Source organism: Macadamia integrifolia, chromosome 6, assembly GCF_013358625.1.
Source record: "Macadamia integrifolia cultivar HAES 741 chromosome 6, SCU_Mint_v3, whole genome shotgun sequence".
NCBI lineage: Eukaryota > Viridiplantae > Streptophyta > Magnoliopsida > Proteales > Proteaceae > Macadamia > Macadamia integrifolia.
The window spans coordinates 35,949,625-35,963,966 of NC_056562.1; the positions used below are offsets into that span (position 1 = coordinate 35,949,625).

The 14,342-nt window shown below is 39.3% G+C and overlaps 2 protein-coding genes across 2 annotated transcripts; one reads left to right on the forward strand and one right to left on the reverse strand.

Moving 5' to 3' along the window:
* Positions 1-258: 258 nt before the first annotated feature.
* On the forward strand, positions 259-10,237 carry LOC122081879 (serine/threonine-protein phosphatase PP1). Its single transcript, XM_042649244.1, has 5 exons — positions 259-913; positions 6,594-7,153; positions 9,048-9,257; positions 9,896-9,926; positions 10,003-10,237. Exons 1-4 carry the CDS (start codon positions 730-732, stop codon positions 9,908-9,910), a joined length of 969 nt encoding a protein of 322 aa, XP_042505178.1. The 5' UTR covers positions 259-729; the 3' UTR covers positions 9,911-9,926; positions 10,003-10,237.
* A 2,881-nt stretch (positions 10,238-13,118) lies between these two features.
* On the reverse strand, positions 13,119-13,958 carry LOC122082259. Its single transcript, XM_042649723.1, has one exon. The coding sequence runs from the start codon at positions 13,956-13,958 to the stop codon at positions 13,119-13,121; it is 840 nt and encodes a 279-aa protein (XP_042505657.1).
* Between the last annotated feature and the right edge of the window lie 384 nt (positions 13,959-14,342).

Consider the following 14,342-nt stretch of genomic DNA (forward strand, 5'->3'; position numbering starts at 1 on the left):
AACATAGCCTTAACGAGATAAGCCCAATTGGACCCAGGCCCTAGAGCCCTCTTGGGTCCATTAAACTAATTTTGAGTTTTGAGTGGACTCAACGAGCCATGGACCCATACTCCAGTATATGAGTTGGCCCATGTAGATATTTCCAAGTACACGTCACCCACACTTGTAACTCCAAAGTTGACTTCAGATGACACACGTGCGACGAAAAGACTTTCCAGGGATAGGGTTCACAAAATCCTGAATGCGTTTTTAACTCCGTTACATGCCCTTTATTGTCCGGAGAGAAATGAGAAAGAAAGCGAGGGCGGGAAGAGACTGTTCTTGATTCTCTTCATCATCATCGAGAACGAAGAGAGAGATAGCCATTTCCGGTTTCCATTGCCGGAATCTTGTGATCGTATACCTATACACGTCTTAAATCTGTCGGAATCCGTTCCGTTTGGCCGGAGGAATAGGTAGAAAGATAAGAACAGAGATGTGCGAAGAAGGATTAATATTCTCTTTGGATTTTCTCGCTTTTATAAAGCATACCTCTTCGTTAGCATCTGTCCTCTTCGTATTTTGATTCTCGAAGATATTATACACTTTTTCCTTTTGTTTCTTCTGTTTCTCGGTTGGGAAACTATTCGAGATAAAGGAAGAGAAGAGGAAGAAGTAGTAGAAACTGCAGTTAGGGTTTTATCATCTTCAACCTTCTTCTTGGAATTTGTTTTCCATCAATTTATAAAGATGACTATGGATGAGAGCTTGTTGGACGATATCATACGGAGGCTTCTTGAAGCTAAGAACGGCCGGACGCCAAAGCAGGCCCAGCTCACGGAGGCGGAGATTCGTCAGCTTTGCGTCACTTCGAAGGAGATCTTCATCAATCAGCCTAATCTCCTCGAGCTTGAAGCTCCAATTAAGATCTGCGGTAAAAACGAACGAAACTGAAACTATCATAGTATCATTTTTGGACCATGGAGTGTTTTTTTTGTCCCTTTGATTATTATTTATGATTTTGTGTTATGAGATCAACCAGTTTTTTCTACTTATGAAGTTGCGTATTGTGCACAATTTTGTGTACTTTGACCAAGTTACAGATATAGGGGGGCACAATCTTGCGCATGAAATGCATAACTGTGTGCTAGTTTAAGTATTTAGTGCCAGTATCTCATGACTCTGCATTAGAGAGGCATAATCTGATACTTTCCAAGTTCAAGAATTCCGAGCCTGAAAAAGGAATTCAGTCTCATCTAAGAACATTTTTTATTATTATTTATTATTTTTTATATATTTTTTTAATTTATTGTTGAAACAATATGATATCCTGTGAACTGCATTATTTGTGCCTACAAAAGGAACAGGCATAAATGAACATAAATTAATTTATCTTTGCCACCTTGAAACAGTTTATGTAAATAAATAAATAAATAAATAAATAAATTTCTCTTATGTAAACGAGAAAGGACAAAACAAGAAAATGAAAAGCAGATAGGTTTCTCAAGATCCTATGGTGTGTCAGGATATAATATGCACATAAAATACAAAATCCTTTTAATTAGTCCATGCAACTGACAATGAGACAATTGTCATTAAGACAGGGACGTGGGGTATAATAAAATGTGATCCAGTCTCTAGATTCTTACAATGTGGAAAGATGGGTTATTTGGATTGATGGTGAATATGAAATTTTGTAATGTGGGTTATTTACTGATGGGTGTGCTTTTGTTCAGCAAGAGGTTTCTATTTTGCAATATTCATTGACCAGTATGCTTTCTGTTGGTCATTAAGGCATAGTTTGACATATAAATTGAATTCATAAGATCGCCATTTTGGCCAAAGTTTCTACTCCTCCCCTCTGCACTTTGTTTTCTTTCTTGCATTAATGAAGATGTTCTACTGGTTGGACTCTCAAATGGAAATTTGGGATTTTATCCAAACCAAGACAACAGAAATCCGTGTTGATCTCCCAGTATGTGAAAATGGTAGTCTATCTTTCTGAAACTTCACCCTTTTGGACAAATATGTTTGTGCATATCTGTCAAGGATATTGATTTCAGTCTTCTTTGTATGCCATTCCACAATAATTTTTCTGGTGGAGGGCCGGTAGGGAAAGGGAAATCCACGGTTATGCATCTGCATCATGCTTTCTTTAAGAAACCAAATTTTGAGATATGGTTGAACATTCATTCTTTTCCTGCATTTTATCTTGCTTGTAGAGATTGCTCTCCCATTTGCTTTCAAAATTTTGAGATGTGATAATAAATGACTATGGGTGGTGTGGTGAATTTTTTTGAATCCCATTACTTGATCTGTAAAGTGAACATACAATTTGCTACAACAGAAATGGAAAAGGCCAGTCGTTGGATGGAGGGAGTGTATTAAACTCAATTCCAACTCATGAAGTCTTATCCAAGTTTCCCTATTGTGCTATTCGAGTTGTGTTCCAAAACTCCTACTATCCAAGGCATTGGGGTGATCCGGGGTTCGAAAAACCCTTGTTGGGTTCGCTATGGGCCCATCCAGATAATCACCAAAAGGTTGTCTTCAACCTTCATAACTCAAACCAGCGTCAGTGAGTTGGGAGAATCGTCTGGGGATATCAAGTATGGCATTCAACGGCCTTGAATCTTTCGGCCAGATATCGTAGAGTAGAAGAGTTTCTTAGTTCTTACCCCCATTATGGAGTAGATCCAGCATCCAAAGAATTAGAACAACTCCTTTGTTACAAAGCTAGTGAAAGTTGCAAGGTTCAAATACGCGTGCTAATGGATCATGGATATCTCTTAGCAGAAGGGGTGTTACAAAGGTAATAACGTGCATTTAGTGTCGCCTGGGACAGGGGTTAGAAGAAGAAATCCAAGATGGAGAGGAAGAGAATCACGCTAGGGAAGAGAAGAAGAAGAAGAAGAAAGGAGGGGAAAAATAAGGCCACCGGCTTCCCACCACACTCACAACCGTGAGATTTAAACTCAACTTTTCATTCTATTCAATCAGTCCAATGCATTGGGTTACAATTATTTATAGAAACTAATAAAATCCTAAAATATCCTACTAGACCAAAGACCAAACTTTGGACCCAGTTCTCGGTTTGGGCTCCCGGGTTCGAGTAAGTTCAACCTCGAATCTGCATCCCTTCCCCCAGTGTTGAGAAAGATTCACCCTCAAGTTCTATGAAACGGGAGAATCAGCTCGATTGGCATCCATCCTTGACTATATGAAATCATCGATCAAACCATGATCAATAGTACAAAATTTGAGACACGAAGATCGTCGTTGAAGTAGAAATTTTAAAATATAAGGTTGACTGGTTCACTCAATTGATCAACCGGTTCATTCTCTTCCACAAGTTAATCATCAGTGATCAGCACATTGGTGGCTCTTTTTGTGGCTTTTTCACCCTTTGCTCAACATCTGAGGTCAATTTTTCGAAGGAAGAGTCCATATGATCAGATGTGACCAACAATTGGTCCTTGAACTCCTTGCATTGTTGCGGAGTCTCTTTGATATTTTCTTGCATGAGTTGAAATTGCTTACGGATCACCAGCAAGAGGATCGCTATCTATTTTCTGCATGTTTTCCTCGTATTTGTCATATAAAAATATTATGTTTGGCAGAAAAGTTAATGATCTCTTGCATAAATATCTCAGAAGTCCAGAACCTCTGCTGATCACATTGAATTTGACAATAAATAAGTAGCATAAGGTCTCCAAGTGGTCAAGAAAATGAAACCACTATTCAGGATGCTTTAATACTTGAAAAGGATTTCTGCCCAATTTTCTGTTTTTGGGTATAAATACTCTGACACATGGTGTAGATTTATTTCCATTTTTCATTTTTTTCCTTTATAACCGGGACTATTTGGAGAAAAATTGGCAGTCTGAACTAGTTTAATATTTCTTTTGTTTATTATTTAGATAAATGGATTTTGAGGTCTCACTATGGATGATTTGGTGATACCTTTTGTCGAGAACGCTGATTAAGCATAGTCCTCATTCGTTTTCACACTCTCTAATTACTGTATCCATGCTTGTATAAATTTGTGATGTATATCGATCTTAGCTTTATTTCTATGTTGTTCCACAATAACTGTTCTCTTTAAGAAACCCAAGCTTTAAGGAATGGTTGAAGAATTCATGGCCAACTTATTTTCGAGGGTCTTATCTTTTGTGTAGAGATTCATCTCTCATTTACTTCCAAAGTTTGAGATGTGGTAAACAAAAAAAAAAAGAAAAGACGGGTTATAACTCAACTCAACTCAGACTTATTCTAACTAAATGGGGTTGGCCACATGACTTCTAATCAACTCTATTCAAAGCCATACTTGATACAAGGTCTTAGCTATGGAGCATCTAAAGGCCTCCGTTGTACATGTTCATGCTACACCAAACGGCTTTCTTGCAACTTATCATGTATCAGAGATACAGAGCTACAAATCAGCTCTAATTTTGTTCATTCCTTACTTTTTGCTTCCTAGTTTTACCGAACATCCATCTTAGCTACATTGAGTTTATCTATATGATGTTTCTTAACATATTAGAGCTGGTTTGGGAGTTGTCCCGATTAACGACAAGCTCTGTGAAAGCAGATTGAGGTGGTGTGGCCATGTTCAATGGAGGTCTGAGGACGCCCCAATAAGGAGTGATTTGATTTAGATCGAAGGAGCTAAATGAGTTAGGGGTAGGCCTAAAATGACCATAGGCGAAGTGAAGAATGACATGCATAGTCTTGGTCTTGTCCCACATATGACCTTGGATAGAGCCTATTGGAGAACAGTGATCCATGTAGCCGAGTTTCTCCCAACTTGTTGGGTTGTGCTTCTTTCCTCTTACTCTCTTGTCTCATCTTGCATCTTTTCATTTCTTCCTTCCCCCAATTCTATTTGGACTTTTTTTTTTTATGGATCCATGTATTAAGTTGGGATAGGGCTGAGTTTATTGTTGTTGTTGTTGTTGTTGTTGTTGTTGTTGCTATTGCTGTTTATTAACTGCCCAGCATTCCGCGCCATGTATCATAGCTTGTGGTATGATTGTCCTACAAAATTTACGTTTGAGTTTTAAAGTAGTATGCCAATCCCACAACACTTTGGACGCACCTCTCCACTTCATCCATCCCATTTTGATTCCTTGTGTAGCATCTTCTATTTCTCCTTCTTTATTTATAATTGAGCCGAGATAACTAAAAAAATCACTTTGCAGAATCTCCCTTTCGTCAATTTCGCCACCTCATTATCTGTCTTAGTATAGCTAAAGTTACACTGTATATACTCCATAGTTATCAAGGTGTCGCCTAGGTATCCAGGTGGCTTGGCTTGGACTGGTGCCTTGGTCGCCTAGGCATTGCATTGATTTTTTACCATCTTTTATCGCCTTACGCATTCCGACCTAAAGCACCAACCGTCCATTATCCGGGCTTGGGGGACCGGCAGCAAAACACTGGCAGAGTTTTTTTTTTTTTTTTTTTTTTTTTAAATGGCAATAATGGGTAAATTTATTAGAAATCTATTACTTGATTTCTGCGATGAAAAAATGATCTGGAACAATTGGGAATGGAAACAATGGCCCTCATTGTGGGACGGAGGGAGTATGATCATTCCAACTCAAGAAGGCTTATCCCCAAGTTCCCTAATACGCTATTTGGGTCGTTTTCATCAATTCCATGCTATCTAAGGCAGTATGTGCTGTTAACTTGGGCTGACCAATGCTTTCTCTTCCCACTTCAACTGGAATTATTCTTGGCCTTCACTTCGTCCTTTAAAAATATTTGTAATGTACCACACCCAGTTATTGATATTGATATAAGTTTAGTCCATTCTCCGGCACCACACATACCTCTTTACGCCGGAGCCAACCAGCATCATCTGACAAACCTGTCGCAGGTTCAAGAACAAAATGTATCCATCCATACAGCTCATCCATTCATTGATCATTCTACGATGCTGCTCAGCCAATCCAATTTGCATGCTATTATTTTTTCTTAGTGCTATATTTTTTGATATTTGTAGCACATGGCTGAATAATCTCAATCAACTTTCCCATCTTGTCATATATATGCACTAGTTTTAAGTTTCCTCAAATGTATTCTCTCTTTAAGTCATCATTTATAGTTTTGCAGATAGTCCATCTTAACATCCTCTAAGGCACCTTGTTTTTGTTTGATTGAAGCTTTTTGAAAATGGAGATCTTGGCCATATTATCAGCAACTTCGTTGGCTCACTTAATTATGGATAAATGGGCTCCACCTTATTGGATCTTTTTCTGTGTGTTTATTAATGATGTCTTGCATAAATGTCTTGAAAGTTCAGAACCTTAATCTCTTTGAATATGTCAATCAATAGCAACATGAGAGGTTTTTTGAGAAAATGAACTCACTTTTTCTGATACCTTAATGCTTGAGATGGATTTCTGCTCAATTTTTTTCTTGCTTCAAGTATAAATACCATAGTTGTCACTATGGAGCAACCTTACTGTTGTGCCGAGATGCACCCTCCTTTTCTATAAAAGAGTAAAATTGGGAAAAAGAAATCTCTTATAAGAGGAACCTTGTTGCTTGCATTCTGCTCATTCCATTTAAATCTTTATTGCTGAAGAAGAGGTTTCATCTTTTGACAGGAGATATTCATGGCCAATATTCTGATCTTCTCCGGCTTTTTGAGTATGGGGGTTTCCCACCTGAGGCAAACTATTTGTTCTTGGGGGACTATGTAGACCGTGGTAAGCAGAGCATTGAGACAATTTGTCTCCTCCTAGCATACAAGATCAAATACCAGGAGAACTTCTTTCTTCTCAGAGGCAACCATGAATGTGCTTCCATCAACCGTATATATGGCTTCTATGATGAGTGCAAAAGGAGATTTAACGTCCGTATCTGGAAGACATTTACAGACTGCTTTAATTGCCTGCCAGTGGCTGCTCTTATTGATGAGAAAATCCTTTGCATGCATGGTGGATTGTCTCCTGAGTTGAAAAATTTAGATCAGATTCGTAATATTGCTCGCCCCATTGATGTTCCAGATCAGGGCCTTCTCTGTGATCTTCTCTGGGCTGATCCAGATAAAGATATTCAAGGCTGGGGTGAGAATGACAGAGGTGTTTCTTACACATTTGGGCCTGACAAGGTTGCTGAATTCCTTCAGAAACATGACCTTGATCTGATCTGCCGAGCTCACCAGGCAAGTGTATTTGGAGTCGGTCTCTTGATTTCCTGACTTTCTTGGTCCCCCCACCCCCCCAACACACCAAAAAAAAAAAAAAAGATGAAAAAAATATCTGTCATTCTTGATGCATATGAGCATTTGGGAGCTCCTATTTAATTGTGTTTAGCTGCTTTGAGAAATTGGATACATGTCTTAGATAAATACCAGAGAATGTGCATTTAACTCATCCAGAGTAGAATTTTGAAGATTCCTTTTAGATTGATTTAATTCATCCTTCCAAGTCCCTCTTAGTGTTTTATTTGTCTTGTGAGTCTTTTTTGCCCATGTGGATCATTTTATCTTATGATTTTATTGACTTCCAATATATTTGACAACTCTTCTTCCCAATATTGTTTTGTAGTTCCATAACTTAGTGGACATTACACATGGTAGGTAAATTTCCAGAGTTGTGCTATGCATCTCAGGTAATGTCTGACTAGCAACAAGATTGCGCATGTAATGTTTCTACCCTGGCTTTGGTGGCTTTTGAGTCTTCAATATTAAATGGCATTGGAAGTTCCAGCACTCAATTTACCATTTCTGGACCAGTGCTCTCATTGATGTTAGTGATAATGTTTTGATTGCCCGGACAATTGTTCCAATATCTCAAGGTATCAGAATATTGCAACACATGTGATCATGTTGATAAGGCGTTTCTCATAGTTGTCAAGGCATCGCCTATTCGCCTAGGTGTCCAGGTGCCTTCTTGTGTCTAAAGGGACTACACAACTTGTTTGATGCAAGAAAGGTGACCACCTTGGAAGCCTAGGCGGCACCTTCTTAGCTTGGTTTAGCACATTTTATATCAGTTTTTCTTTTACACTTCACGAGTTAATGTTAATTTATGTTTATTGCATTTCTTTTCTTAATAATATATACTTTGTTTATATTTTGTTTGTTTTCGTATATTAGTCATTACTAGCATAATTAGATATATCATATTGCATTGATAAGGTTTCTTTGGGTGACTGCCCTATAGAGGAATCTCTAGGTGGCTTTTCTTTTTTATCTATCATGTGGCAGTCTAGTCGTTGCTCAACTCTCTGGGCATGTTGACTACATAACCTGGACTTTCTTTATGTTTCAGAAAAAGCAATACATGCCATGTGGCACTATCAACAGATCAATTTTGGTCTAGATAGATGTATGGCTGATGATAGTAGGGGAACAATTTCAAAATTTAGTGGGCTGCATGACTGAGCTTGGCTTTGAAATTTAAACCGATGATGGATCCACACACGCCTGTACCCATCCAATTGTTGGAATAGCCACACCATCTCTCTGTTGGTTCCAGAAATGGAGATACAAGGTGAGGAAATTCATCAGATGGTTAATTACAGCGAAAATGAGCCAAAAATTTTCACAAAGTGATGCAAGAGGTCTGTCTGTCCATCAGTCATATCCACCAAATCCTGCCTTCTACATGGTAAAGATAATTTTCCATTAGCTTCCAACCTAGAGGGCGAACCTTGGTGCAATGGTAAGGTTGCTCCATTCTGACCAAGTGGTCATGGGTTCAAGTCGGGAAACAGCCTCTCCGCAAAGTAGGAGTAAGGCTGCATACGTTTTGACTCTCCCCAGACCCCACAGTGGTGGGAGCCTCATGCATTGGATTTGCCCTTTTTTCCAACCTAGAGATTCTCCTTGGTGGGTGTCATCTAAAGGACATTTTGCCTTAACGTAGTCATTTTATTTGTAATGTATCTCGTATCTCCTTTTATTGCTGTTTTCTTTTGATCATATTAATTTCGTATATTTTATGCGCTCATTCTTATGCTCGACTCTTTTAGGATTATGCTTCACTTTTTATGCCAATATTTTCAGTGTGTGAGAGTATTACCTTCATCTGAGCAGTATGGTTTTCTTTTAGGTTGTGGAAGATGGTTATGAGTTCTTTGCAAAACGACAACTGGTGACCATTTTCTCAGCTCCAAACTATTGTGGGGAGTTTGACAATGCTGGTGCAATGATGAGTGTGGATGATTCATTGACATGTTCCTTTCAGATCCTTAAGCCTTCTGATAAGAAAGGGAAAGCAGGATTTGGCAACATGTTGAGGCCTGGAACACCACCACATAAGGTACAGATGCATTGTTTCAACTCCAATCTGTCTTCTAAAGGGTTTTGCAAGGGATGTGGGCAGTAATTTTGGTGACCGATTTGGATGAATTGGATGATTGCAAGATACGTGTTTTGGCTCTTTCTAGGTTCTGATGATTTTCCACCAGGCAGTATTTCATATACAGCTGTTAGAAATTCATGTTTCTCTCCTTGATCCTGGGGGATTGGGGGGAAACCATGTTTCTTAGCTTGCCATGGTGTTCTAGATCAATGGCACGTAACCTCTGAAGTGCCGCTTCTTGACCAGCTTAAATTTCTCTTCCATTCCAAAATTATTTTGTAAATATTTTGGTCGATTATTGTTGACTAGAAACAGTCATAGTGCTTATTTTATTGGGCCATGGCTAATTCAAGAGGTCAACCTACAGTTGGGATAGTACTTTTCCCTAATTTTGCAGTAAAAGAAAGGTGCTGTGAGGAAGCATGATTTCTCAGACGACTGGAAATTGTGCTTCGATATATTTTCTAGCCGGTGGGGGTGGGGGTGGTGGGTGGTCGGGGGGTTTGTTGTGTGTGAGGGAACAACTTGAGAGGAAAGTTGTTGCCTTTGATTGAGGTTTTCTTGTGTAGCTTACATATTTTGCTATTTCCTTTCAGGGCGGAAAGGGTTAACCAGGCCAACCCACAGGTACCAATCGGAAGAGCACGATACTTGCATGGCCTTTTTGTACCATCATTTACCCTTAACTGCTGTTGTTTTGCAGGGCCTACGGTGTTGCTGAGAAAGTCACAAATGGACTTGTTATGGCCCTGCAGTTTGATGGTCAATATATGGAGACACGTGAGGCCGCAGTAATGTGATGCAAGCAAGAAGAAATAGAATGAGATCAAATGCTTCCAGTTCATTTTTGTTCTTAAACATGTAAATTAGAATTAGAAATCAGAGTCAGTTATTGTTTATTGCTATTGTTATGGTGCAGCAAACCCTTCCAGGCGAAAGTCGTCTTCTATAGCTATAGTTGGTTCCGTGGGAGGGGCCTTTAATTTTTTTTTTTTTAAGGGAAAATGACATGATTATCCATTTTTGGGTTTCACTTTATAAAATTACCCACAAAAAGTTTTGGTTAACAAAAATACTCAAAATTAGATTTGAATTTACAAAACTGCCCACCCAAAGTTTTAGTTAACAAAAATGCCCAAAATCAGGTTTGGGCTTACAAAACTACCCAAAATAGTGATTCTTCATCTTCCACATATAATAATGTATTTTTTTATCACTAAAACTTTAAGTGGATAGTTTTGTAAACCCAAACTCAATTTTAGGTATTTTTGTTAACTTAAACTTTAAGTGGGTAATTTTGTAAAGGGAAAGCTAATTTTGGGTATTTTTGTTATCTGAAACTTTTGATGAGTAATTTTGTTTAGAGAAACTCAGAAGTGGATAATCATGTGATTTTTTTTTTCGGTAGAAAGGGCCTTTACTTCATGTCATGGGAGAAATGTTGTTGGTCTAAGGTAAGGCTTTATACATTCTGATGATGTGATTTAGTAGAACGTGCACATGATAGATACTCTGGGTCTTTTTTTTTTTTGTTAACTAAGGTGTCCGGGTCAGCTTACGCGCACCTCGACTAATCCTCGAGGAGACTAGCACAGTAATCAACCGTCATGATCTCTACTTAAATCGCAGATGCACAGATGGGGAATCGAACCTAAGATCGTGCACCTAATCCACACAATCCCCAGTTTGCCCTAACCATTTGGGCAATTCACGGGTGGGTATAGAATAAATAAGAAAACACACACACACACTCACACAATGCGTACGATAGGGTTTGATCCCACGACCTCCTCCCCTGGGTGTCAGCTCCACAAGTTGAAGCTACCACCACTAGGCTATCCTAATGTTCGTTAGATACTCTGGGTCTAATTGTATGCTTAGTCACCATTAAAGATCATGAAATGGATGGGCCTTCATGCCATAACCTAAACCTTGTCCATGGCCTATGGTTTTTCATTTGTGATGTTGTAGGCTTTGAGGCCTGTGGCAACCTCCTGGATGATTGATGAAGCATGTCAAGGCTATCGGATTGTGGTGCCCTAGGTAAGTCTGGCTCCTTATGGTATTTGTTTGATACTCTATATTAATGTCTACTGTCAGAATTTTTGTATAATATGTTACTTATTGTACTGAGTTTTCCTCCACCCAAATAATAGGGGGTTGGGAGTCTGTGATGTGTCCGAAACTCACACATCAGTCATCTGGGTTTTGTCGGTCATCGGTAAAAAACACGTCGTATCGTGGACATGGTGTTTTAGAAATGTTCATATATTTTTTTTTTTGGTAAACAAAATTTCATTCAATTAAAACTAAGATATACAACGTAGATAGAGGCATGAAAAACACAAGGCTTAGGTACAAATTACTGAAAGTCTAGGAAAAGAATGTGACCAAGTTGCTTGACATGCCAAAGGTAGCGGTGGTCTTTCGAGGTAGGGAATAGTCAAGATCAAAAGATTCTCTAACAAACTTGTCGTAAAAATAGCATCACGCAAATACAATATCCTTTATCACAAGTATAGGTATATCCAAAATTGTCTATAACGTAGCGCATGAAGTATCACAGTATGCATACGACTCAAAGCAAAACCAATAACTGTCAAAATTGACTAACATCCTATGTTTCCCAAACGTGATGGCCAACATTCGTTCCCAGACTTGACTCCTATTTCTTCTTTGTGGATCTCCATAGACACATGAAAGATAGAATGGGAGTTTATCATTTATCTGAACTTCCACATCCAAAAGTCGAGAATCAGTAGGTAAAATATTCAGAGTAACACTATCCTTCCATAATAAAGTCAGACCATCCAAGGCACCTTGTGAATCTACCGTGATATATTCATTGAAATCCCTTGTCGAGAGACCCTGTCAATTAATGATTTGCAGCACTTGGTCTCCATAAGAAAAAACAATATCTGGTCTGTCCAATTTGAGGAGATGATGAAAGGAACGTAGCGTTGAGGGACTCCCCAGCCCTTGACAGTTCCATCCCAAAAGTTTCATTGGTTCCTGTGGAGCTGATTCTCTCCAGCCTCCACGGGGTTTTGCCATAAAAAATGGGATTGACATCCAGTTACTTCGGGACTCTCCATATCAGTATCTTCAGATACGGATCGTTCGTCCACTATCACTCAAGGTCGTTTAGGTGATTGCATGGTGCAAGCCTGATGGGTCGTGTCATGGGAATCTGGTATGGAATATGGGATAACTTGGTGATTTTCAGCTGGTGAGTGAGCTAAGGGCGGTTGGGTGGTGAGGGTACTTGTATGAATAGATGAATTGGATTGGATAAGTTGCAATTTGACAAGTGTGGGAGTAAGGCCGTTAAAGTGTGAGAAATTTCAGGGGTTTGAGGTAGTTGTTGGAGGTAATGGAGGAGGTGTTACTAAGTGAGACGACCTGGGGGGCCTCGATTGGTTGTGTTAGAGGATGAATTGATATCAGATTGGGTGGGTTGGAAGGGAGAGGTAGTTGGTTGATATATGGAATAGGTGAAAATAGGTGGTTAGTTGTAGGATTCCTCCCAAGATTTTCATTCATTGAGAGTGCCAAAGATTGTGGATAATAGGTAGGGTATGTAGGGTGACGTGGCCGATGATCAGATATGGTTTGTTTAGGTATAGGCTGTTGAACTGGGGATAACATAGGATGTAGGGTCGTGGGAGGATAATTGGATAAGGGTAATTGGTAGTTAGAGTTTGTGGAGGCAACTGAATTCTTGTTACCAAGAACAGCTAAAGACGATGATCGGTGGTGGCCGGAGGAGGTGGTGGCAGGAGGAGTGGTGGAAGGGTTTTGAGGGAGAATAACTACACCCTACTCCAACAATCTTGCATCTGGTGTAGGGCATCTCAAATAAGGTTGGAAGTGGCAGTAGGTGAAGGATGGACAAGTACCATGAGGACATTGGTGTGTAAGCTTATGCTTCTGCTCATCTTCGAATAAGGTCTGGCAACACCGTTCATTGTGGCCAATGAGACCACAATAATAATAGAACAATGGTAGACGTTCATACCTTAAATCAACTGAGTGTTTCTCCCCACTGCGTCTACGGATTTGTATAGTGTCTTTCAATGGCTTACGAACATCAAGTTTAAGACGAGCTTTGAAGTATTGAAGACGCTTGCCTGATCGAACCCCAGTAATGTCCATTAATCTGGAAACATCTCCAACTTTCATCACCAAACGGGAAACCAATTTGTAATCCTGCAACTCTTCAAGGATTTCATGAAATTGGACCCAAATATCAGTATATGCAAAAGACCAATCTCGGGCTGGCTTCCATCGTTCCAGGATAAGCAAATTTCCCGCCACTGACCAAGGAGCATTAGTGAGCACATTCTGAACGTCCATTGCATGTTCAAATCGAAAGAGATATGTATGATTCTTGATGGGAGAGACAATGACGGGATGGCTGGTGTTCCAAGCTGATATCAAAGCCTCTGTAATGGCTTGTTTTCTATACGGCTTTCCAACTAAGACAAGACCAGCAAGGGATAAAGCTTTAGAGTGGTTTAGTTGGTCTTCAAACTCATCAGCTACAACAAAGACATCCTCACTGTTCGATTCAGCATCTTCTGTCAAAGTGGTAGATGGTCCAGAATTGGATAAGGGTGGAGGTGGTGGTAGAGGCAAAGGTTTTGGTTGTGTTATCATGTAGATAGAAGAGGAGTGTGGAGAACTTTAAGAGAAAGAAACACACACCAGAAACGTGGAAAACGACACACCAGAGGTCAGTGGAGAGACATGCTTTTCATACCTAGGCTCATATATTAATTCAATTGAAGAATAAAGTCCAGCACAAATATTTAGTTTTCATACGAGACTGTCATTTCAGAAATGCTCATCAGACCTACCATAATAGGTTATCTAATATCTTACCCCATGGTTATCTAATATCTTACCCTGTTGGTAAGGGATTTTGATTAGGATTAATTGAAGTATTGGTATTGCCAGAGGCCCATACCTATTTGATATCAATATGGATTGGTGATATCAGTCAAAAAGTGAGTTTTTTTTTTTTTTTTTTTCACCCCAAAA